This window comes from Cetorhinus maximus, chromosome 9, assembly GCF_964194155.1.
Source record: "Cetorhinus maximus chromosome 9, sCetMax3.hap1.1, whole genome shotgun sequence".
Lineage (NCBI taxonomy): Eukaryota > Metazoa > Chordata > Chondrichthyes > Lamniformes > Cetorhinidae > Cetorhinus > Cetorhinus maximus.
Genome location: NC_135887.1, coordinates 12259067 through 12285864, shown reverse-complemented (window position 1 = coordinate 12285864; position 26798 = coordinate 12259067). Strand labels below are relative to the sequence as shown.

At 44.5% G+C, this 26798-nt stretch overlaps 1 protein-coding gene across 1 annotated transcript; it reads left to right on the top strand.

The window, feature by feature from the left end:
* Positions 1 to 215: 215 nt before the first annotated feature.
* On the top strand, positions 216 to 26798 carry LOC144684370 (ceramide synthase-like). The gene is made up of 5 exons (XM_078548066.1): positions 216 to 618; positions 8628 to 8711; positions 11515 to 11731; positions 25916 to 26011; positions 26113 to 26798. The coding sequence occupies exons 1-5, from the start codon at positions 497 to 499 to the stop codon at positions 26362 to 26364; spliced, it is 771 nt and encodes a 256-aa protein (XP_078404192.1). The 5' UTR covers positions 216 to 496; the 3' UTR covers positions 26365 to 26798.

Sequence of the window (26798 nt, the reverse complement as noted above, 5' to 3'; positions counted from 1 at the left end):
TCTTTCTCTTTCTCTCCCTCCCTCTTTCTCTCTCTCTCCCTCTCTCTCTCCCTCCCTCTCTCTCTTTCTCTCTCTCCCTCTTTCTCTTCCTCCCTCTTTCTCTCTCTCTCCCTCTCTCTCTCTCCCCCTCTCTCCCTCCCCCTCTCTCCCTCCCTCTTTCTCTCTCTCTCCCTCTCTCTCTCCCTCCCTCTCTCTTTCTCTCTCTCTCTCCCCCTCTCTTTCTCTTCCTCCCTCTTTCTCTCTCTCTCCCTCTCTCTCTCTCTCCCCCTCTCTCCCTCCCTCTCTCTCTCCCCCTCTCTCCCTCCCTCTCTCTCTCCCCCTCTCTTTCTCTTTCTCTCTCTCTCCCACGTCTCAGTTTGCGAAAGAGCTTCGTAACTGGCGGCGGTGCCAGCAGGAGGGGTGGATCTCATTTGAATGTCAGGTTGAGTGTGGTTATGTGGGGCTGAGAGTCACACACAGAGAGGGAGGGAGAGGTGCCCAGCCTCTGGGGTCCGCGATGTGCTATCTCCTGGCGCTGGGCTGCCTCTTCTTCCCAGGATTATTCATCCTCACCCGGAGGTTCTTGCAGACCAACTTCCCGACCTTAACAGACGGAGACACCGTCGCCGTCAGCGTCAGGTAAAACTTTGCATTTGTCTGTCTGTCTGTCTGTCTGGTCTGCTTGTTCATTGATTTATTCGCCCACTTCACACCGTGGCTCAGGTGACAGCTCCTTGCAGTCCCAGCCTTTCCCAACCTGCAGTTGGGACCTTCCTCCACTGTTGCAAAGTTAAACCTCTTTTGCTGGAGTTTCCTCCATGATTTTTGCAGGCATGTAGCCTTTTTCCCATATATACCTTATTCAGCAAATCCTGGCTCCCTCCCAACTTGAGACATAAAAATATCAGCTCCCAGAACCATACATAGAGAAGGCAGGGTGGAGACTGGAGCTGGGAAGAGCAGTGGCAAGAGTGTCAAGAGTTGGAGAGTGCAGTTCCATCAACAGCAAAGGAGCTGGATTGGATGGGAGATGAGAGGAGGAGAATGAATGGCTGCTCGGGTTTCAGAGGGGCGATCATAATGTTGGTTTGCTGAGTGAGCATGGGCAGAGGCAATTTCCGCTTGGGTTTTCCACGAGCTAAGTGCTGCCAGTGGCTCAGTGCACGTCCCCTTGTCGTTGTATCATAAGGAAATGGATTCCAGCCCCACTCCGTGACCTGAGCTCCTAATCGAGGCTGACATTTCGGCCGACTGCGCGGGTGCTGCATTGTCAGAGAGGCTATTTTTTTGGATGAAATGTTAAACTGAGGCTCGTCTCCCTGCTTAGAGGAGCGTAAGAAATCTATGGCGCCATTTGAGCAACTATAGAGTGATTGCCTGGTGCCCTGGTCAATGTTATGTTCATCGACCAACACCATTAAAAGCAGTAGAACTGGTCAGCTATTTTGTTGCTACCCATGGGCCCTTGCTATGTCCAAATTGGCTCACACATTTGCCTATACTGTTCAAATTGGCTATAAAGCACGGTGCAGTGTCCTAAGCATGTGCAGAGGAGGGGGTTAGGGAGGGGGGTGGGAGCAGGGGGAATACAGAAATGCAAATCCTTGAGATTAAAAATATATCAATTTTGGAGTTTAAAAGGACAATGAGCAAAGGCACTGTTTTTATGACCACTGGAAATGCCCCTGTACTAAAAGTGCATGCAACTCTGTTGGGTTTGGTTCCACTGTCTTTTAAGAATCAGAGAGTGGAAGATGAACATAGACTGTTAAAGGACGAGAGAGACAAGGAGGGGAAATTTCCTCAGAGCGGCTCAAATTTAGCGGAAGTGGACGTTGTGCCATGCGGTGTAAATTTTGTTTCGGTGCAGCAATGGCAACCCTGTTGCACTTGCAGCAAAATTATAGTAGCTGAACGGGTAATAAGAGCAGGAGTAGGCCTTGAGCCTGCATGCTCCACCATTCAATAAAATTATGGCTTTAACTCCACTTTCCTGCCCCACCTCCATGCCCACCAGAGACTGACCACTTCGAGATGTCCAGTTCTAAGTATTGAAATCAGTGAGATAGTGACAGTGGTAGAATCGCACGCCAGCAAGAGTCATTACCTGCAGAATGGGGAGGAGAAAATTGGATAACAAGTTCTGAATTTTTCACACCTCAAAGAGTTGTATGCTTTCTTTTAAACCTGAGGATCTGCATCCCAGTTTCTCCAAGCACATTTTAATTAATTTTACCTTCACCACTGAAGGGTTGTTAGTCTGTTTGTAAACAATATATCTCAAAAGCTAATGAACAGATTTCAACAAAACCTGGTACCCAGATAGGGTATGTCCCAAGGAAGAACTAATTGGCTTTTGGTGAAGATGCAGATTCAGATCCAGAAATTTTTTTAAGCATCTATTAACATTGGGACTTTTTCTTCTCAAATGCTACGGGTCAATTGTTTTAGAATGTAGTGGATTGTCTCAGCTGCTGTGGTGGAATTTGTCACAGCTGTCAAAATGGGAGCAGAGTTTTCACAGCAGGTTGTTGGAGCTGGAGCCTCCTCAGTGAGCTGGAAAGATTTTTCTTCTCAGCTTTGTAGTTACAGAGCATCAACCAGGCAGGGAAAAGCCTCAAGGAAGTCGAGCTGCGTAATTGTAATAATGTTGAGGTAACACAGCTTGGTAGAGGTATGCGCTCTACTGAGTGCCTTCTTCACTTGTTCTTTGATTTGTTTTCCTGCCTTTCTCAGATCGGCCAAAGTGACAGAGGTCGCAATGAGCTAATCACCCCAGTCACTGTCCCATGGGGGTCAAGGTCACAAACGGAGGGAGAATGCTTGGCAACACATCTGGAGGCGGTGGCATGGTGGTATTGTCACAGAACTAATATTTCAGAGACCCAGGGTAATGATCTGCTGACCTGGGTTTGAATCCCACCACAGCAGATGGTGAAACTTCAGCTCAATAAAAATCTGGAATTAAAAGTCTGATGATGACCACAAAACCATTGTTGATTGTGGCAAAGACCCATCTGGTTTGCTAATGTCCTTTAGGGAAGGAAATCTGCCGTCCATACCTGGTCTGGCCTACATGTGACTCCAGACCCACAGCAATGTGGTTGACTCTTAAATGCCCTCTGAACAAGGGTGGCTGGGGATGGGTGGTAAATGCTGGTCTTACCAGCGATGCCTACATCCTGTGAACGAATGAATTTTTAAAAAAATTCTAATCCCTGGGCTGATAGTTGAGCTTGAATATTTGCTGTGACGGGTTGATTCTGTGTGTGATTCTATCACAAACGGTGTCATTTCAGGCATACCCCAATAAATATTTTAAAAAGAGGCTGACAATTGCTTTTTGCAGCATGTTAGTTTTGAAATAGATACTAAAATATCATGTTAAGCAGAGTCATTCTTGCCTCATGTGTCTGACAAAGAAAGCATTTTGGAAAACAATTGCAAGAAATTTATGTCTTTAACCAATGCGTAGGATATCTGGCACAGAAACAGGCTATTTGGCCCAACCAGTCCATGCTGGTGCTTATGAGCTTCCTCCCATCTAAATCTACCATCATAACCATCTATTCCCTTCTCCCTCAGATGTTTATTTAATTTACCCTTAAATGCATCCATACTATTTGCTTTAACCATTCCCTGTATCAAGTTCCACATTTTTACCGCTCTTTGGGTGAGGAATAGAATGTGTTGATACCTTTCTGGTGTTCTGTGGGATTTTTTTTTTTTACGAAGAACATCACCATTCAAAGGTTGGAGCTCCACCACAAATGGTGATCATATCATTTTCTTTTAATATCATCTTCCACATATGTATGTTATTTTCTGTCCCTCTTTGGAATCCTTCCTTCCCTCCAGGCAGCAAGGTGAGGGGAATGAATGACACCTTTGAGCCAGGAGGCTCGAATTCCATGTTCTCCCTTTGCCTCTTGCCTTGAATGGAGTTGAGGGGAAACTTCAAATACGATGCTGTGCTGTTTTCCCATCTTTGTATTGTGACTGAGTAAGTATTCCAAGGATGCAATGTTAATCCACAGTGCCGAAACATTGTTGATCCAACTTGCTTTGCTGCGGGTCGTCCCACACACTAAATTTTCATTTCCAACTGTGCCAGATTGGACGGGCATTGAGTGGCGTCACAAGAAAGCTGGGAACCATCAGTAGGGTTCACGTGTTTCCTACTGGCCAATGACAGAGCAACACTCACGGATCAGGGAACTGGTTGCCCAAAACAAAAACAGAATTACCTGGAAAAACTCAGCAGGTCTGGCAGCATCGGCGGAGAAGAACAGTTCTGTTGAAGGGTCATGAGGACTCGAAACGTCAACTCTTTTCTTCTCCGCCGATGCTGCCAGACCTGCTGAGTTTTTCCAGGTATTTCTGTTTTTGTTTTGGATTTCCAGCATCCGCAGTTTTTTGTTTTTATCAACTGGTTGCCCAAGTTGTGGCGCATCATATGTTCAAAAAGTAGAAACCGTGAGGCAGAATTTCCACTTTGGGCGCAATTGCCAATCTGGGCACTCGAAATGGCGCTGGTTTTCCGAAGTGAAGCTCCGGTGCAAGTTTCCACCCAGACTCATTGGCGTAATCATTGGCAGAGCCAGACAGCAGAATAGAAAATAATTTTTACCCCGTCTGCATTAAAAAAGCATTCCTTGATATATTTTATTACACTGGTAACCAGGTGCAGTTCTACTGATACAGCTGAAAGTGGATTTATCACAAAAATTAAGCATTTGTAACAAGAGCTTAGCAGTTTCATCCATGTATACTAGTCAGTTTCTTAGTGTATTGTTTTAATGGCTGAAAAAAGAGACATGCTATCAAAGTTTTTCATCTCGCACTCATCGGGACAGCTCGCAAGAAATGACTAACAGTAACGGGGGAACAACAGTTTATCGAACTATGTTGTTGATATCCTGAATTTGGTCTTTGCTGTACCCCTGTCTCAGGTATACAAATAGGCGTTTGGTAGTACAGAACTTGTGTATACTCAAGTACTACCAAATGCGTATATTTGTTCCATTTTTAAAACGAGCCTATTAGTGTCAGTAATGGAAAAAAAGGAGCTTAGTTTGAAGAGCAAACAGGCGAAAACTCACTGAGCTTGTTATTTCGATCTGGGGGTATGGCCAGTTTTGCAGGCACCCGCTTTCAGTGGGATTTTTTTTTTTAAACTCGCGTTAAAAACAGCGAAAACCTGATTCACGCTTGATGCAACCTCTGATCTTTCGTGCTAGTTTGGCTGTTTCGGGTAACCAGGCTTGAGGCCGTTACCTTGAAAGACAACCTGTACAATACACCCAGAGACAGACGCATTACCGTTATTCAGCAGCAGCAAAAGATGCAACAGGTGTGAGAAGTTGGGGGCATAGCCCCAAAGTTTCACTCCAGCATCAAGAGTATTATTCATAGAAACAGGGACATCATGGTGAAACATTTTTGAATGACTATTAAAAAACGGCTTAGTAGAATCCTCTGTAAAATTGACACTGCGCATCTATTTCTAGAATGCAAGTGGTACTTGTTTAAGTTTCCTTACTCTGAAGAAGCCACAAGCTCCAAGTTGGGCTGTACCGTATTCCGAAATGTTCTGCAAAGATGGAAAGGGCAAAGCAGTAAAGGGTCAGATTTGTAAACCTTTCTGTTGGCCAGCTAGTCAAAATCAAATACTTTGGGAGAAAATGTTGATGACATCATCTAAATGAACTTGTCTCGAGCAAGAGGACAGATTTGCTGTCTGACTTATGTTGGCGATTATCAGTCTTTGTTTGAAGAAAGAGGTTATTAGTCTTCTTCCATGTTGACCGACAATCGATTTCCCTCCATTACACACTGCACACGGCCAATGGGGCAACTCTAGGGTTGCCAGCCCTTCAGGATTGGCCTAGAGTCTGCAGGAGTTGAAGATCAATCTCCAGGACACTAGTGTGTGCAAACTCTGGATAAACATCAGCAGGACATTAAAAAATTTTTTAAATTTTCTTTGAACTTTTCTCTTTACCAGATATAAAGATATTGAAAATGGGGAAAAAAGAGGCTGCTTGGCTGACAGTCAGGCATCATCCATTTGGGGAATGAGTCTTCTTGCTTTCCAATTGGTGTAGGAAGGCCGTACATCACAAGGAAGTGTTGGGGGAGGGGGGAGGGGTAGTGGGAGTGTGGGGGAAAGTCATGTGATGAAACCTCCAAGAATACATTTAATCACCGTTGGCAACCATAGTCAGCTCCCGTGTCCCTAGAACTCTCGCAATGCTGTCTTTCATGCTCTTCATCCCACCCCATGGAAACGTTTATCACAATTCTTCAAAAAAGAGTGAGCGCAGTCTACTGATTTAACATCATTTTATCGGTTTATTCAGCAGTCCAATTGTGTTCACTTTCTAAAATCGTGGGCTGCATCTTCCGGTCGACGAGCAGAGCGCAGGGCCCGCTTGCCGACGCATAAAATGACGCGGGGTGACTTCAGGCGGGCGTCCCGATGTCACCCCGCGTCATTTAGACTTTCAGGTCGGCAGGCATGCAGCCGACCCAACTGCGCGCCCGCCGACCTGTCAACGGCCACTTAAGGCCATTAATTAAGTAATTGAACTAATCAATGGACCTGCCCGTCCGACCCTGGCGGACTTCTGAAAAAACATGAAACCTCATCCACCGGCGGGATGAGGTTTCATGAGGGATTTAAAAATTTCAGAATATTTTAAAATAAAATTTATGGACATGTCTCATGTGACAGTGTCACATGAGGGGACAGGGCAGTAAAAATTTTTCTATTCTTTAAACTGGTTTTCGCATTTGAGCCGATCTCCCTGAGGCAGCACTTTTCCTCAGGGAGATCTGTGCGCTCCTCCATGTGCATGCTCAGGGAATATCCCCCCCACCCCCGCCTGCGCAGGGAGCGGACGTCATGCTGGGCGGGCCTTAATTGGCCCGCCCACATAAAATGGCAGTGCGCCCCCAATCGGGAACCCGCCCACTCCTGCACAACTCCCCCAACGGGGGGAAGAACCTGCCCCATGTTTCTTTATAGCTGAAGAGAGGCTATTATTTATGCACTGATCCCACTTTGGCTCAGTCAGCACAGAGGTTGGGTAGAAGTTAGTCTGTTTGTCACTGATAAGGAAAGAAAATAGCTTAGTCTTTCCAGGGTGCATCTGTGGGATTTCCAATTACACAGGAATTTTTGGAGCTTGACTTTATGAATTTAGGGAAGGGGGTAAAGAAAAATATATATACTTTAAAATTTTATTCCCGCTGTTTTTCTCCTTAAACCTTCCCCTTCACTGACCAGGAGCAGGCTAGAGAAAGGCCTCTTGTACCATAATCAGGAGCAAAGAGGGACTTAAGGACATACAAGTCAACAGTCGTTGTGACCCTTCCACAACCTCTTGGCTGAAATTGGAGATTTACTGCTTGAAGTAATATGCATTGCCATTCTGCGATCACAGTCCCAAACACCATCTTGCACGAGCGCCACGCTTCAGGTCATGTTGCGTAACAGCACAGAAGAGAAATGATCTATCCAACTCCTCATTACAGAGGCTTGGTGTGCTAAACTGTAATCTGTGGAAGGGGGAGCCTTATAGCTCAATGCTGATTTGATTCACAAATCACTGTTGCCTGATTTGTGTTCTTTTCATGTTTGCTGGTGAGAAGCACACAAGCATTAAACTTTTGCTCAGATTTCGCAATACATAAAATAATGCTTGACTTCTGCTCATCTACAGTGCCAGGGAGTGACCTCTTCTACAGAGTAAACAGATTAGTGTTGTCTTTCTGCCACCAGCGAGCTATTCCTTCACTCATATGAAACACCCTTGCAAACCTGTGGGGTGCAATGATATTTTCCTTAACGCTTGTGGATTTACCAGGCCTCCATTAACATCAGCGAAGGTATCTTCAGTAGAATAATCAGGGTGAAAAATCATGGTGCCCCATTAGAAATACACCACTAAATTAAAAAGCCCAGTTGTAATGAAGCACCATCTTGAGCATGAACATTGAGGACATATTTAGATGACAAGTTTGGTACGGTTGTGCTATCTATCTGGCTTCCATGCCAACATAAAAAATGTGGAGTCTAATTTGGGTGTCAAGGTGTGAACTAACTCTGAAGTGGGCAATCAGATCAGCCATGATCTTATCAAATGGCGGAGCAGACTCGAAGGGCCGAATGGCCTACTCCTGCTCCTAAGTCCTACGTTCCACATTCATACATCAAGACTGGACCAGTCCAACAGGCTACAAAAGTAGAGCCAACAAATCATCAGGAGCTGCTGAATCTGTTGGACGTCAAGTGGTTTGGGACCTCAACAGACATTCTTTTATCATCCAATTTGCAACTTTGCTGAGCCAGGTAATAATGCACCTTGGATACTTTTATTTCACTCTCACCCCATCACCCGTTCTTTAGGCAAATGCTAACTGTGCCAGCTAAAATGGGAAAAGATCTCACGACTTGGGTGACAAGAAGCAGTTTTTTGTTTGGGTCTTGCCTACAATAGTGTGGCAGTGACTGCTGCAAAGTAAGTAAACAAATGGCTATGCCTGACCATAGTTAGAATTCAAAAGAATTCAAAGATACCTTTCGTTTCAATTTCCTTTGGGTTAAATAATGATTTCCATTACTCCTTTTTTTAAAATCCCAGATTCATTTCCTCCGTGCAAGCCATGATGGCAGTGTTCGTTGGTTACATCATCACTTCCTCCTGCAAGCATGTGATGAAAGACAGGTAGGAAGCTTTTGTTGCATTTTGTACAGCTGTTATGTGAGCTTAAACATTAGACATGCTTAACTGCCGCAACAGCATGATATGGTCTATTATATAAAGTATAGAGTGCAGAAATAGACCCAACCAGCCTATTCTGGCATTTATGTTACATTGAAGCTCTTCCCTAACTCGATTAGCATAAACCTGTACTGCTTTCTTCCTTATAGCCTATCTAGATTCTCCTTTAAATGCATCTGGACTTCCTGTGGTAACCAGTTCCACGTTCTAACCACACTCTGGGTGAAGAAATTTCTTCTGAACTCCCTATCTGATTTCTTCATGACTCTCTTCTATTGATGACCTCTAGTCTAGCTCCTTTCCACCAGTGGAAACACTAAGTCTACTTTCTCAAAGTCTTTCATAATTTTAAAGGTCTCTATTAGATGGACTATGTAAGTAAGGACAGTAATCTTGAAATGCATGGATTCTGTTTCTCCACCTCTGGGACTTTATGCCTCTTGAAAACACTGATTGAAGAATCCTGCTTCAGGCTCCTTGAAGTAGGTTTCGTAGTCTGGAGCATGTTAACAGCAAGTCTTTATTAACAACGCATAACTGTGTACATACTTACAATAGAGGGTATAGGTATGGAGCTGTCTCCGTTCTAGGTCTTAACCCAACTGTGTCCATCTCCAGACTGACCCTGGCTCTGGGTTATGTGCCTTCTTACTTCACTGTGTGAGCAGTATTGTACTCAGACCCACACTAACCCTTTATATAGCAGACCCTTCTACTACACCTCCTCACAAGTCTTTATCACATGGATATAGAGTTACTTTAGTTTAGTTCCAAGTCTTACATTGTTTTAAAAGTCTTGTGCATTAACCTTATTGTTACAACTTTAATGTGATTCTAACATTATTGCTGTTACAGTATTAAGTTAACCACATTCTCACTACCCCATCTTCCCCCCTTCAGGTTCTTAAGGTTATAGATTCAGGTGGCCTGGAGGCTTTATAACCCTTTCACATCTCGTTATTTACAGTGGAAGGTACAGGTATGGAGTTATCTCCATTCTAGGTCTTAACCCAACTGTGTCCATCTCCAGACCGACCCTGGGTGTGGGTCATGTGCCTTCTTACATCACTGTACTCAGTCCCACATTAACCCTGCTCAGTCCCACATTAACCGTTTATATACCAGACCTTTCTACTACACTGATTATACCTAAGGAAGATTCCACACATTCCAGCAGCCCTCATGGTGACTATTATACTATGAATGAAACCAGCATTGCAACGGAGCCTGCGCTGGTCTCCCCACACAGACACATGCATGCACACACAGATATGCATATATACACGCATGCACACGCACACCACACACACACATGATCAGAGGCAGAAACTCCGAAAATTGATAACTATTTTCACCTTCCAAGACCAGAGTCCCTAAGGTCAATTGCATTGTCTACACCTGTATCAGAACTGAGATGACTAGCTCAGCACAACTAGGGGAATGAAACTGGAATCTTTCTCTTAAGCGCAACTCAGAGCCATAGGGTGGAATTTTCCAGTCCTGCCTACCACGGGAATCGTTGCAGATAGGACGGAGAATTTGACGGACCAGCTTGTTAGCTCAGGTAGGAATTTCCGGTCCCGTGGTGGGTGGGACTGGAAAATCCCACAATAATCTATGATCTAGTCATAGTCTAAGCATTCACATATCAAACCATTAGAGGAGCAGCAATGCATGTGCCTGTAAATATGTATTCATATTCTTCATGCAACTAAGAACAAAGCTCTGTATTTAAAACACTGACTGGCTGGTGTGGTAAAACACCCCCATGACACACCTTCACTATCCTGGTGTTAACGCAATTGCCCAATCGCTAAATAAGCTATTGGAATGGATTTAACTAAAAGCTTTACTTGTTTTAACAATAAGCAATTGACAGCAGAATGGTGAGCCAGGGTATTGTGAAAAAAATATTCTATATAGATATACTCACTATCAAAAGGCATATGGGTTCCTGGCCTTTATAAATAGAGGAATAGAGTACAAAAGCAGGGGTGTTATGATGAACCTTTACAAAGCACTGGTTTGTCCTCAGCTGCAGTATTGTGTCCATCTCTGGGCTTTAGAAAAGATGTGGAGGCTTTCGAGAGGATGCAGAAGAGATTCATGAGAATGGTTCCAGGGATGAAGGACTTCAGTTACGTGGATAGATTGGTGAAGCTGGAGTTGGTCTCCTTAGCAAAGAGAAGGTTGAAAGGCGATTTGATAGAGGTGTTCAAAACCATGAGCAATCTAGACAGAGTGGATAGGGAAAAACTGTTCCCATGGGCCCAAGAGTTGAGAACCAGAGGGCACCGATTTAAAGTGGACGGCAAAAGAAGCAAAGATGGCACAAGGAAAAACGTTTTAACCAGCAAGTGGTTAAGACCTGGAATGCACTGTCTGAGAGTGTAGTGGAGGCAGATACATTGATGGCTTTCAAAAGGGAATTGGATAAGCACCGGAAAAGCGAACATGTTCAGGGCTGTCGGGAAAGGGTGGGGGATTGGGACTAACTGAGTTGCTCTTGCAGAGAGCCGCCGCAGACACAATGGGCTGAATGGCCTCCTCCTGTGCTGTAACCGTTCTACAATTCTACTGGTTTCACAGGTGTATAACGGACAAACAGCTTCAACTTCAGCCTCATTTCAATCTGAGAATTATAGACGATACAGTAAATATTGAGCCCATCTTGCGTAACAATTAGATTCCTTCAGTCAACATTCTTTTTAATACTATTTATTGTTTATTTGCTCTTTACTCCTAGGCATTGGATTTCTACAGCTTATGTGGTGTTTGCGGCACCTTACATGGTTTATGATATTTATGCCATGTACCTATATCACTGGTACAAGGAAAAGGTGAAACGCGACCGTGGGCAGAACAGTGCGCCGGTCAACATTGTGACCGACTTCCTGAAGAAAAACGCTTTGATTGTGCTGCATCATCTTGTGCTGTTACTCATCTGCTTCCCTATTGTGGTGGTGAGGTTTCATCAGCCCATTTCATTATATAACAATGAAGTTGTGTCTGTCATATTTCAGGTGTTACGACCGGGTGAGGGGGGAGTGAGCTGGCTCCTCTTATATTCAGCCCCCTCGGTCGGCAGCAACAAAGGCTTTAAAAATTTCTTTGCCCCATGGGTGCCTTCTCCAATCCAAAATCGGCTCCAAGTCACCGTTACCCACCGCACCAGAAGATGATGTGGGTCAGAGAAAAGCAGTCAGGGGCCTTGACACGAGCAGCTGCCCCAGCAGGAGAATGGGCTGCAAGGAACTGAACCAAGGAAAGCACAAGAGAGAGGGAGTGCTTAAGCGAGCAAGAGAGAGGTGGGGGTGGGGGGAAGCATTTGAGCACCCTCAAATGGAAAGGATATCAAAGCAATGGAAAAGGGCCATTGTAGGTTCACCAGGATATGGTGAAAGACGGAGGAAGCAGAGTTCGGAAGAGAGACTTGGAAGTTTCTCACTGATGCTGCAAAAAGTGAGTCAGTGCGTGAGAGAATGAATGAATGTGTGTGAGAGAGAGAGAGAGAGAGAACGTGTGTGAGAGAGCGAGTGCGTGTGAGAGAGAGAACACCCTGAAGTTGGGAGTGAACCGGACACAAGCACACACAAACACACGGAGGCTGCTTGGTTCGGGGACACATTCGCACGCACCCTTTTCCAACCCATCCACCCTCCCCCAAACCTATCCACAAACCAGGCCTGGCGAGGAGGAAAACCCAGGCTGAAAAAGCAACCCGCTTCCAACCCCCACTTTCGTATGAATTCCACTGAGGCCAGCTAGGAGTGTGAGGCACCAGAGGCGAATACAAGGTCGGTGTTAGTTAAATCCGACTCCTTAGCTCGACCCCAGTCCCTTCCCTGGTGACCAGGACTTTGGGCCTAGTCTGTCCTTCCCTAGCTCTGCTTCTTTAACAAAAAGACCAAAAAGGTTTTATTAGTTAGCTCTGCTGCTTGGCACTTTTTCATGATTTTTTTTTATTAATTACTCATTTTTAAAATGATGAATTCATTGCTTTGACTTTGTTGTTTTATGTTTTCTTCATACCTTAACGTTTTTTTGAAATTCATCTCTAATGTTGTGCCAAACCAGATCCCAGGCAGCTGCTGCTTGGTTTCTTGCTGAAGGGGGAATGAGAGACTCACAAGAAGTCCGATTGCTTTTTCGAGGGCTGGGAAAAGGAGTTACTTTTGCTCCAATAGAAATGGGAAGTGTTGGAAATGGTCGACCTGCCTGGCAGTGTCTATGCAGAGAGAAACAGAGGGAGTGACCCTTCAGAACCAGTGCAGATCGTAGATCTGAAGTGTTGACTCCCTCTTTCTCTCTCCAGATGCTGCCTGGCCTGCTGAGTATTTCCAGCATTTTTAGTTTATATTTCAGATTTCCAGCATCTGCAGTACTTTGCTCTCCTACTATACGCTCCATGTTGGGCACTTGTAAGCGTGGTTAGTTTCAATTTAAAATGAAAAAAACATTTATCACTCAATGCAAGCTGTAACTTTTTTGTTAACAAAGCCCACTTGTATGGATAGAAATATTGTTATTGGTTGGTGCTAATTGACTGAAAGGTTTTGCCAGTTTTAAACTTGGAAGCGAAACTAAGAGTTGTGTGGCAATAGGTTATGTCATTATTGGTTCAAGATATTTTCATTTGTACATGGGATTGTTGTTTGCAGTGCTTGTGGTTCAGGTCTTTTGGATGTTGCTGTCCGGATATTGCATAGGGCCAGGTTGGAAGAAGTGGAGCTGGTTGCATAATATGTATGACTTAGTTGTGTATAATTGTCTGACAAAGCCATGGTTGTAAAGCATATCGTATCGAAACCTAAGCTTTCAAAGGGCTTTATAAATCGAGGCACTGGGTACAAAAGCCAGGAAGTTTATAATAATTTACAAGAATAGAAAAGCTAAACCTGGATAAAATATTTCGACCTCACTGTGTCTATGGTTCCCAATTCTGGGCAGTGGGCACTGGAAGGATGTGATGGGGAGGGTGGGATAAGGGGCCCAGAAACTGAAGGAAGCACTGGGGTCGAAGATTTCTCTCCCTAGTCCTGCGTCTAGGGACACTAGAACAACAATTTGCATCTAGATAGCACCTTAAGTGTAGTAAAGCGTCCCAAGGTGCTTCACTATAGCCAATCATTTAGAGGACTTCTGAAGGAAATATGCTACAGCTGAGCAACTGAAAGGCACATATACTTTGCTGCACTGATTCTGGGGCTCCAACTGATCTTACCTCAAACAGTAAACAATAACCATGCTCATCATTTACTTAACTGCATCATAATGAGTTTATATGCAAATTTATGGAAATAGGGGTCCTTCCAATAATCTCTGAACTGGAAAACCAAGGCTTCCATCTTGATGGTCTGTAGAAATAAGAGCAGGAAATGGCCAGCTCCATCGTCACCAGCGACCCACAGATAGGATTTGCCTCCAATCCTTCCTTTACAGTATGTAGAAGTCAGCTGGCAGTTTGCACTGAGCATCGGGAGACTTGGCTGAATGAGCTGGGAATTTATCCACTGATTTTCAACATGCAACAGGGGCAAGCAGACACGAGCAGCTTTAAAACATTGACAATTTACCAAACACATGGCTGGCCTGGATAAAGGCCATTTTTTCTAGCGTACAGTAATTTCCTGGCACTCATGCCTGAAGGGTGGGGTGGGTTTGAAGGGGTGATAAAACTCCTGCAATACAAAGCCTTCCAACTCATTCTCTATTTTGAATACTCACTGTTGTAGGGTGACCAAATTGTACTATTAATGATAGAGTTGATCTGCAGACACTTCTTGGGTGGAAACATTAAGTTTATTTACAATATACTCAGCAGCAACTACACGTATGCTTTCAACTCTATCTCTACACTGACTGCTGAGGTAGCCTGTCCTACTCTCCTATTGGTTACTACAGATCATGTGATCTTGCCTAGCAAGTATTATTCTTAAAGGTACATTGCACACTAAATAAAACCATAATTACTACATTCCTCCCCCTTTAACTCAGCTGTACTTATTGTATTTACAAGTACATATTTTTCAAGCCAACATAATATTTACACTCGGTAAGGAATTTACAAGTTCAGTCTTTCAGGTGGTTTCCTGGTACATGTGGAACGTCTCAGCTCTACAACTTCAGATTATTTGTCAGGAACCTCCTTTTCCGGAGTTGCCTGATCATCAGCTGCTTCGGTGGGCACTTGCAGTTCTGTATCCTAAACTCTTACAGGAACATCAGACATGTCAGTCTTGGGTTGAGTATCCTCAACAGGAAACGCAGACCTGGTCATGATCACTGGTGGAATCAAATCTTGGTGAATTGTCTCTCTTTTCCTTAAATGGTCCACATGTTTATGGATGATCCGGCCTTCCACCTCCACGTGGTAAGATAGGGGTCCAGTCACTCCACTTATTCCACCCGGTAACCACTTTGGTCCTCCTCCAAAGTTCTTCACGTATACCGGCTCTCCCATGGTAAATTTCCTCTCGTGACTATGCCAGTCGTGTCTAGTTTTCTGGCTTCCCTGACTCCTTTCCACTTTCCCCTCTAAATTCGGCATCATTAAGCTCAATCTCGTCCTGAGACGGCGTTTCAACAATAACTCCGCAGGTGTGACACCTGTTGTTGTGTGAGGGGTGGTCCTGTAAATGAAAAAGAAAGCATGCTAGCTTGGTTGCTAAGGAATCACCAGTTAGTTTTCTCATGCCTGCCTTGAACGTTTGAACCGCCCTCTTGGCCAGTCTGTTTAAGGAAGGGTGGTAAGGTGCAGTTTTCACACGAGTGATACCGTTGAGGCTGATAAACCGTTGAAACTCAGTGCTCATAAATACCGTGCCGTTATCGGAAACGACTACTTCTGGTAGTCCATGAATGGCAAAACTCTGACGTAGTTTTTCAATTGTAGCAGCCGACGTTGGTGACTTCACCTCATATATATCCAACCATTTTGAACGGGAATCGACAATGAGCATTGTCCCCAGGAAAGGTCCAATGTAGTAAATGTGTGGCCGCACCCAGGGTTTATATGGCCACTCCCATGGGTGTAACAGAGCTGTCACTGGCAACCTTTGCAGTTACTGACATTGCACACAGTGCTTTGCTAAACTCTGTATTTCGCCATCCATCCCAGGCCACCATAGGTAGCTGCGTGCAATGGTCTTCATTCGGGCAGTTCCTGGATGGGCACTGTGTAGTTCAATTAAAAGTGGCTCCCTTCCCTTTTCAGGAACTATCACTCGTGCTCCCCACAATAAGATACCATCCTGGCTGGATATTTCATGTCTTCTGTTGAAGTATGGTTTCATTTCATCAGATACGGGCTCCTGTGACCAACCATGTAACACTTGTTCTCGTACTTGAGATAGGACTGGGTCCCAACTTGTCCAGTCTCTGATCTTTCAAGCACATACCAGCGAGGACTCTAAGAAATTTAACAGGAGAACAAGTTCCTGTGGAACTGGGATGTGCTCATCATTTTCTTGTAAAGGCAAATGACTAAGGACATTGGCATTTGCGATTTGATTACCAGGCCTATGTACGAAAGTGTATTCGTATGCTGCCAGAGTTAAGGCCCTATTAGTATTTCTGTATCTTCTCTCCAGCGTAGACTTTAATCTCAGCCTTCTTTTTGACTTCACTATTGGCCAGACTTCTCCCAGATGCAAGCTCAACTTATCTGAGCTCAGTGGCTGAATCTCCCAATATTTCATTATCTGTCTGCTTCTTGGAAAATTCTGTGATTTTTGTTTCCAAAGCCTTTTTTGGCTTCATTTAGCTGATTCTTCAGCTCTTCCATCTCTTTTTTGTATTTGTTTGCTGCCTCCTGGAAAACTGGGCATTGTTGTGCCTTCTCTGCCAACTCATTCTTCAGTTTGTTCAGAGAGATGCTGAATTCTTTCTGTTTCTCTTTATACTCTTCCAGAGGTACAAACTTTGACCTGAGGGAATCTTGTAGTGTGTGAAGGTCTTTCAACAGGTTTTCTTTTTCCCCTCAAAGGTTGCTCACCTTGTCTCGAACTCTGTCATCAAGCAGGGTCTCTTCGAGTTCCTTCTGCTGTTCTTCCAGGTTTTGGCTTAAGAGAGTCTGCATTTCTTCAGGTTGTTGAGTCCTTACACACTCCTTTTTCAAAACAGAAATGCTTCCAGCATCCTTTTGGAATCCCAGTGGCCAATCAGGTTGATCTCCCTTTGCCAATTTCGCCCCAGAAGGCTTGGTCCTCTGCCTCTCAATACTAACACTCGTAGCTTTGCCGATTGGCTTCCCTAATGGACAGTTCTCTGCTTATGCCTTTTACTTGAATGTCTTCACCTGTATATGTTTTTAGCTTGGTGGCTGTTTCTTCTAAAATTAATTGATGTTCAGACATTCAGATATCTGAAGGGATGTTCCCCAATTACTGTATGTGGAAGGTCCTGTGTCCACTTCCATTCTAACAGGTTTGCCATTTACTTTCACTGTGATAAATATTGGTTCTGTCATTCCAACTTTTGGATTAAACGACGTGTAAATGTCTGAATTTGTTGTTTCCGGCTCTTCTACATTGTAGATTTCATTGGGCTTTTTCTTTTGTTTACAAGCCTGCTTGAATCTTTCCTTGCACTGCCTCATTATATGTCCATTTCTATGACAATAGTAGCATTCGACTTTTTTAGACTGTCAATCGGTAAAATACTGATGGTTTCCACCTTTATTAAAGTTATTCTTTGATTTCGCTGCTCAGTTATTTTTCTTTATTCTTCGGCTAGTGGGGGCTGTTTCCCACTTCTCGGCAGGCTTGCTTTTTCACGCCTCTTTCGGCTGAGATTTCCCACCCGACGTAGAGGACAGCACCATTTTGCACACCCTCTTTTGCTTTTGAATCTCTTACTGCGCTCTCCATGGCCAGTGCTATCTCTAGCGCTTTCTTGAAATCCAGGTTCACTTCGGACAATAATCTTTTCTAAATAGTGTCCTCATTCACACCACATACTAAACGATCTCTGAGCATGTCGTTCAGAGTTGTATCAAACTCACAATGTTCCGTTAGCTACTTCAAATTTGCCAAGTAGCATGCAATTGTCTCACCTGGGGCTTTATTTTATGAATTAAACCTGAACTTCTGCATCGTGACTGAGGGCTTTGGTTGAAAATGACCCTTCATGAGGTCCATCAATTCATCGAAATGTTTCAAATCTGGAGCACTGGGTGCCATCAAACTTCAAATCAAACTGTAGGTTTTGCTCCCACAAGTACTCAAGAGGATCACTCGCCTCTTCTCTTCCCCAGGAATCTCATTCACTTGAAAAAAGAATGTGAGGCATTCTATATATTGAGACCAATCGTCTGTGGCTGGCTCAAAAGGATCAATTTTCCCAAATTGTGGCATTTTGAGAGGGGATAACTTCTTCAATTCTAACAGAGAATGCTACTACATTCACTGGGCGAGGTACAGTGCCGATTTCTTTTTAACTTGATTCCTTCTGTTCAACCCTGTTTTATCCTCACCGCCAGTTTGTTATAGGGTAGTCGAGTTGTACTATTAATGATAGGGTTGACCTGCAGACACTTCTTGGGGTGGAAACGTTAAGTTTATTTACAATATACTCAGCGGCAACTACATGTGTGCTTTCAACCCCAACTCTATCTCTACACTGACTGCTGAGGTAGCCCGCACTACTCTCCTATTGGTTACTACAGATCATGTGATCTTGCCTAACAAGTATTATTTTTAAAGGTACATTACCCACTAAATAAAACCATAATTACTATAGTCATGTATGTTTTTTTAAAATAAATATACATACTTAACCTAGTCATTTCCTGGCAGATTAGGTATTTTGCCACTTCTGCACGGCAAACTGAAAATTTCTTTGATCTGGAGCAGTTCTTCAATCTCCACCCAAACTGGCTACCTTTTGTATCATTGAAATTTAGATGATTTCTACAGAGGTGTAGTATTTTTCTCAGGCTGGTATGTCTGGGATTATAAATGTGTCAGGGCAGTCAGGGTCTCCTCTTTGCAAGTTGCTTCACAGACTTGCTGACATTTAATTTGTGGATTCCATCCACTTAACCATGATACAGTGCTTTGATTAACCTTTTCAGACATGCATCACATCAAAACCGCAAAGGGAAAAAGACAATAATGATTCCTTAATAAAAACAGAAAGTGCTGGAAAACTCAGTAGGTCTGGCGGCACCTGTGAAGAGAGAAACAGAGTTAAAGGTTCGAATCCAATGTGACTCTTCTTTGGACAGTATCTGTAACTGATGATTAACAGGTTTTCCTCAGGACACTTTTAGTCAAATTGGATTGGAGAAGAAGTTGGGTTATGCATTCCTGATTGACTAGATATGAGAAAAAAAGTAGCTTTTGTCTAATCGGAATCATTCCTAGGAAGGAAAAAAATATAATGAGTGCTGGAAGTCAAGAGATGAAGCCAGAAATCACTGGAAATGCCCAGTCAGAATTTGAAAGAGAAACAGGGACTAGGATTGAGATGGGACCCTTCATTTGAACTGAGGTTGCAGAGTTCTACCTAAAAATCATTTAGAATCATTCCTGTCTCCTGTCCAACATATTTACCATCTCAAGAAGGAATTGTAAACCGATGATTTATGATTGAGAATAAAGTTTTGTGGCAGACGTCGAAAAACATTTAGGAAGATTTAGATGGATGACAAGTGGTATTAATGCTGTGAAATGTAAGGTAATCGACATCATCCATGTTAAAAATTTTGTACACAATAAACGAATAGATGCACCGTTAAATAAGCTGGTGCAGAGAGGAGGTTTGGACCAGGTGTTGATAGTGTCATCACATTTCAGCACAAGTCCAAGTGGGTAATACTAATGCTCTGCAAAAAACATTGGCAAGATCACAGTCAGAGCACTGCGTCTCACTTTTGTTCATCGTACTTACCCTACCTCACTTTTGAGTACTAGACAAAGGACATCAATGCATTGGGAAGGGAGGGGATATGGGATAGCACTGGGACACGATGTTTGAGCAAAGGTTAGTCAAACTCACCCACAGTGAAAAAAAGTGGCAGGGTGGGAGAGGAAGACATGATTTCGAAATAAGGTGAAGTGGAAAATGGAGGATGTCGGCGGAAGCGAAGGAAACAATAATTAAGCTAAGCAGATGGAGTCAGTATTTTAACTTGTGCCATAAACCGCCACCTGGCATAGCTGACGTTTACATAGAAAATACAGCCTGCAAAACGGATGCCCAGTTAATCAGCGAGTCCAACCAGGCCTTTCTTCTCCCTGTGAAAATCTCTTCGCTCAGCCAAACACACGCATTTTAAAAAACAAACTGACAAAGCCGGGTTATGCAAGATGAATATCCCCGTTGTGAAAGCGCAATGTTGTTTTGCAATTTGTTAAGGTTGGGACATTATTTTGAGCGTGGAGAGTGAGGAGGGTGACATGTTGTGTTCACCAGCTTGCCTAAACAGAAATGCTGGCAAGAGGATTCATAGTACACACTACCATAGTTACACAATAGTTCTTCATTTAGTTTCTCTCCCACTCTCCATGCAGTCGATCAGTTAAATACCTCCCAGCTCAGCTCTTGTTGACATCAAGAGATTTATGCTTCATTATTTCACTTTGCAAAGTTCTTTGCTCCTGTTAACACTTATGGTACTTTGCCAGCACCCATTTCCTCAGGCACCCTCCATATTTTTTCAATATACTTTTCTCATAAAATTTGTAATAGCACATTAAAGTGCAAAACAATTCAATTTCTTTCAGCATAGTATGTGCCTCTGAAGTGCATCACTGCACTTACAATTACATGCTACATTTGCAATATATATTTCCATTTCATGTCAAACATCCTCTGGTGCATACAGCCTGATGGGTTTTACACTGGTTCCAGCTCCTTGGTAAGTTGTGGTGGGAGGACCTTAGACTGTGGTCTTTCCCCAGTTGAGCCTTTGCACTAGTAACTCACCTAATTTCATCAGTTGACCCAGATACAGTCAACAGGCAGATTAAGCATGGCAGGTATCACAGTTTAGCCCAATCCTCTTTGAGCTTTCACCCAGCGGCAGTCAGGAGTGGCTGACCTCTCCCCCAACCCCATTCCTAGGTCAGTGACAACTGAGGCCAAATCCAAAGCCCCGACAACCACCCTCGCTGAGATTGGCTGGGTAAGCACAAATGAAGGAAAGACTTGCATTTATATAGCGCTTTTCACTACCACCAGACATCTCAAAGTGCTTTACAGCCAATCAAGTGCTTTTTGAAGTGTAGTCACTGTTGTATGTAGGGAGCCAGTTTGCACACAGAAAAACTTCCACAAACAGCAGATAATCTGTTTTTTGTCATGTTGACTGAGGGATAAATATTGGCCACGACACCAGGGATAACTCCCCTGCTCTTCTGGGAAATAGTGCCATGGGAACTTTTACATCCACCCGAGCAGGCAAGCCATCTCATCCAAAAGACAGTACCGCCAACAGTGCAGCGCTCCCTCAGTACAGCACCAGAGTGTCGGCCTTGATTTTTGCACTCAAGCCCTTGAGTGGGACTTGAACCCGGAATCTTGTGATTCAGAGAGGAGAGTGCCGCCAACTAAGCCACAGCTGACAGACTAAGGACAGAGCATAAGCCCCAATGTGACCCCAGTGAAACATCTTGTGTGACCCCAGTGAAAATTGGGATGGTGGGGGGCGGTTGGGGAGGGAGGTGGTGGTTTGAGAGTTGTTGAGCTGGTTGGGGTTAGTGGGAGTTGGGGAGGGAGGTATTTAAAATTGCTAGGTTTGCCCTGAAAAAAGCAAAGGACCACCTTTCTACAGGTTGTGTTTATTAGCAGCGATCAAGCCTCAGAGAACATACAATTAAACCGTGCTCACCGACAGATTAAAAAGCACGAACATTTGAAGGGGCCTCGCAGCTGTCATAACTCAGTCTGAGCTCCACGGCCACCACTGCTGCTTCGGAGCTCGCTTCCCCCCTCCCCACCCCCCACCAAAATCTCATCCTGGGGCCATGGGAGCCCCTGGCCTAGAGAGTACAACTCCAGTCAGTCCAGTCAGTGTCCAATCGGTGTGGTCAACCAACTGAGCCACTGGGCGCTAGAAACATTTAAATGGCATCTTATTAAATCTCTCCCAAAGCACCTCACACACAATGGCCAGAATTTTTCCCACGTTGGGGGGGCTCGGTGGGAACGGTCGTGGAGCCGCTCAGCGCTACCTGTGAGGGCGGGGGAAGGAGGGAGAGTCGGGGCCAGCATGCGCGCGAAAGAGCACTTCAATCTCCCCGAGGCACGGAGCTGCTTCAGGGAGATTGAAGTGCTTTTGAAAAATATAAATAAATGTAATAAAAATTTATTGAAACGTGTCCCCTCGTGTGACTGCGTCAATTTAGACGGGACATGTTTTCAATTTTCTGAAAACCCTTTTATTTGTGAAAGCTTTAGGAAACCTCATCCCGCTCGTGGATGAGGTTTCCTAAAAAACGTAAAGGCCGCTTGGCCTTTTAGCCTGCCCGCCAACCGTAAGATTGGACGGGCAGTGCGAACGTGAAATTAGTTACCGAGTTAATGGCCTTAATAGGCCTTTCAATTATTGGCGGGCATGCAGCTGATTCCGGCGAGCGCCCACCGAACAAAACATCCCGATGACATCGGGACGCATGCCCGACATTATCACACGCCATTTTACGTGCCAGCGTGTTGGGCCCACCCCTGCGCGCCAACTGAAAAATCCTGGCCAATGAATTACTTTGGAGCGGTTGTTATGTCACAACAGATCTTGCCTAATCCAAAATCAGCTTTCTTCTTTGGCCTTCCTCCAGCCAACATTCTTGTTATAATCAAGTAATTACCATGGTTTGAGAACAAGCTTCCTTGTATGTTTTCTTTGGCAGTTCTCTGGAATACTAGAACAGGCAGGTTAATCATTTTATCTGTATAAATTTGGAGGTGGATACCTCAGATTTGTTCAGTCACTGAGGTACTTGACTCATTGAAAGATGTGGAACTCTGCTCCCCCTGCCCTATTTTTTAAGTTTACAGTGCCCTGAAAATCTTCACTAAATTACTCAAGATTACCAAAATCATACACAGTAAAAAAAAAATTTCAAAACAGAGCAGCGATGTAGAAATGGGATGAAGGTTCACACCCACACACCTCGTTGCTGAATTTAGCTGTGATAGAATGGGATGACTCTGGTGTGTGCGGAATTCAAGTGAAAACCATCCCACGTTCAGCGAAATCATAGCCAATGACTACAAGACAGTATTGCCAGAGAGCCAAGAGCAGTTTGCCTCTCTCCCACACAGGTCACAGACTCTGGACAGGAAGTCGCAGTCCTCTGTCCTTGGCCTTCACCCCACCTCCCCAAGTTTTGCACCGCCCGTTCAAAGCACCCCCTTCAAATAGCAGAGAGGAATTCCATACAAATACATTAAACATTCAGACTCTAGCATAACATGGCAGAACCTCACCACCAGAGAATGATGGCATTTTGAGTACATTTCGATGTTATATTGGACTTAAAGAGTACAACTAAAGCTGTAAAACCTCGTGTAATCACTCGGTTACATGTTACCACTAATACAGACTGCCAGTTTACATTGCCGTTGGTCTCCCCTGAGGTAGCTCATGTTGTGTGATGTCACCTTCAGTTCCTCCTGTGTTGTATTTACTATGGTATTAGCTTTTGCAACTAAGATTTGGACATGTGGTGTTTCACAAGGCTACATTGTGTGGCCTTGGTTTTACCAAGAAAAGAGGGTTTTATAATATGCCTTCTGGATGTGCGTATATATTGGTTGAGCCAAATATTGCATGGTTGATTACACATTAATCTTACAAAATTCATGAAAGCATTGCACTAAAATAGATTTAAGGGCATACAGTAATAGATTTTAAAAGAATACAAGTGCTGGAAAGTCCTGTTGCCTAACACCCCTGTACTCACTGATCTACACTGGCTCCCAATCAAGCAACTTCTTGATTTTAAAATTCTCATCCTTTTTTTCAAACCCCTCCATGGCATTGTGCCCACCCATCTCTGTGATCTCCTCCGGCCCCACAGTCCTCTGAGATATCTGCACGCCTCTAATTCTGGCCTCTAGTCCATCCCCAATTTTGATCGCTCCACCATTGGTGGCTGCACCTTCAGCTGCCTAGCCTTCAGGCTCTGAAATACCCACCCTATACCCCTCTGCCTCTCTACCTCGCTTTCCTCCGTTAAGACCCTCATTGAAACCTACCTTCTTGACCAAGCTTTTGGTCATCTGACCCAATATCACCTTATGTGGCTCGGTGTCATGCCTTGGGCAGAATATTGCTGTCAGCATGCGGGGGCGGGCCCAACACGCTGGCCCTTAGAATGAGGCGCGATGACATCAGGCGTGTGTCCTGACCTCACCGCGTGTCATTTCGATATTTTGTTCGTTGGGTGAACGCAGAGGTGGCTGCATGCCCACCGAACTGTCAACGGGGCCTATTAAGGCCATTGAAAAAGCAATTAAAGTAGTTAACCACGCTGCCCATCCAGCCTTAAGGTTGGCGGGGGTGGGGGGGCAGGCGAAGAGCCCAAGCGGCCTTCGCGTTTTTCAGGAAATCTCATCCACGGGCGGGATGAGGTTTCCTGAAGCTTGTGTAAAATAAACGAATACATTTTCTTGACTTCGCAAACAGGTCCCAGCTCATGTGACACTGTCACATGAGGGGGACGTGTTTAAATAAATTTTTTACTTTTATTATTTAAAAACTTTTATTTTCTACTTAATCTCCCTGAGGCAGCCTCCGTGCCTCAGGGGGATGGCTGCGCTCTTTCGCGCGCATGCGGCGACCGGCTGCACGCCTGCTCCCCCGTCCAGCCCGTCCGACATAGGTAGGATTCAGCCCCTTGTTTTATAACGCTCCTGAGAAGAGCCTTAGGATGTTTCATTGTGTTAATGACGCTATATAAATATAAGGCATGTTTTTAGCTTGGCGGGCGGGCACCCGACTCGATCGAGCGCAAATTAACACCAGATGACGTCGCGCACTGGCGAGATATTTCAGTCAGTGGGCGCGTGCCAGAATCAGCAGCACGCCCGCTAACAATTAAAAGTCCATTAAAAAGTTAATTAAAATAAATTTTTCGCTGCCCGCCTAACCTAACGGTGGGCGGGGCAGGCGAAAAGGCCAAGCGGCCTTTGCACTTTTTTTTGAAACCTCCTCCACGGGCGGGATGAGGTTTCCAAAAAGCAAATAAAAATCAAATAAAAACGTTATTTTTTTCATTAATGACGTGTGGGACGTGTTTCATTGCATTTTTATTTTTTTAATGATATTTTTTCACATACCCTCATCTCCCTGAGGCAGCTCTCTGCCTCAGGGGAGATTATGTGGCGCGTACTCGTGTGCATTGCGCGCGATGGTCACGCTCGCCCAGTTCACCCTCCTTGCCCTGCAGAGGCAGCGCTCAGCACTGCCGCTCCGGTTTCACGCTGGGCGAGCCTTCATTGGTCCACCAGCGTGAAATTGGCCTCCGGGCCCGAGCGGCGGTCAGCTTCCTGCCCGCCCCACCAAGCCCCGCACACGTAGGGCAAAATTCTGCCCAAGGCATTGCAAAATGGAGCACTTTCCAACTACTGTACTCGGTGCCAGTATAGAATACACTCGAGCCAGCTAGAAAGCTGCCTTTACTTTTTCATATCTAAGTGTCTTCACACCCAACCTTAAAGCACACAATCCTCCTATAACACGAACTTTCCACTTCTCAAATGCCATGGCCTGAGCGAGACGGCCAGTGACGATCGGATTGTGGGCGTGTTTCTCCTGCAGACCCTGTACTCTCTAGAAATTGCATTGGAACTAACTTATAGAAAAAAAAATGCCAATGCTGGAAATCTGAAATAAAAGACGGATAAATACAAAAGATCAGTCAGCACGGGAGAATAAAAGACAAGTTAGTGGAAGTTAATGGTTTGGGTGGGACAAGAGTGCTGGCTGACTTGTTGATTTTGCTCAAGGCCCATAAAGGGTCAAGACGCTTTGCTCCACCATTTTCGGGCGGACTCGAACACAAGTCAGAAACTCAAAAGTCTTATTAACCCACTGCACCAGCCAATTCCGCTGAAGGTTACAATCTTTTTGTGCAACAAACTGCAATGCCGATCCGCTTACCAGGTTTTAACACCAGAACTTTTGTTTTCATTTGCAGTACTACAGAAAGGGCCTCGGGGATTTCTTCCTGGGATGTCTGTTCTTGGCCGAGCTGAGCACACCATTTGTCTCGCTTGCCAAATTACTTAGCCAGGTTAGTACCAATGAGAGAAGGAATAAAAATTATGCAACGTGTTATTATTGCAAGGCACAAAAACCTATAATAACCTATCTTGTTTTTATCTTTGTAAACAGTTCAGGAAGCAGAACACGTTGCTGTACAAGGTCAACGGTGTCATCATTTTGGTGACATTCTTCTTCTGCCGCATCCTCGTGTTCCCCTACATGTACTGGGCCTATGGCAAGCAGCATGGCATCCCGGCCCACCGGGTCCCCTTCCACATCCCCCTCCACTGCACCTTGGGCAACGCCATGCTGATGGCTCCTCAAGTTTACTGGTTCACTCTGATCGTCCAGAAGGCAAGGAGGAGCGTGAAGGCAGAGTGACGTGACAGCGAGAAAGATGCCGCTACTGCTGTGTCCACACACACACAAGGCAGTGACCCCCTTGTGGAGCTGTGCTGAACATTATTTTGTTTTGGAAGTATTACGTTTTTTATACTGGGGCAATTTTACCAGTCCAGCCGGCCTTATCCGTTGCAAGTGCAAATTGGGAAATTTGTGCCCACACACACTGCCTGCACTGTCGGAAAATCACATGCACCCGAATTTCTGGTACATATTCCCTGCTGGCATTAGGGACATGTAAAATTACCCCCATTTGCATTTTGATAATGATAAAAGATTCTATTTAATACATATTTTATAAAGTTTATTGTGGTTTATTGAATAATTTAAGGTTATAAACTCAGTTGTTTACGATGTTTTAAACTAGTTTGAACTTCATTAAAAGACAGTACCTGATAGAATGTAAAACCTGA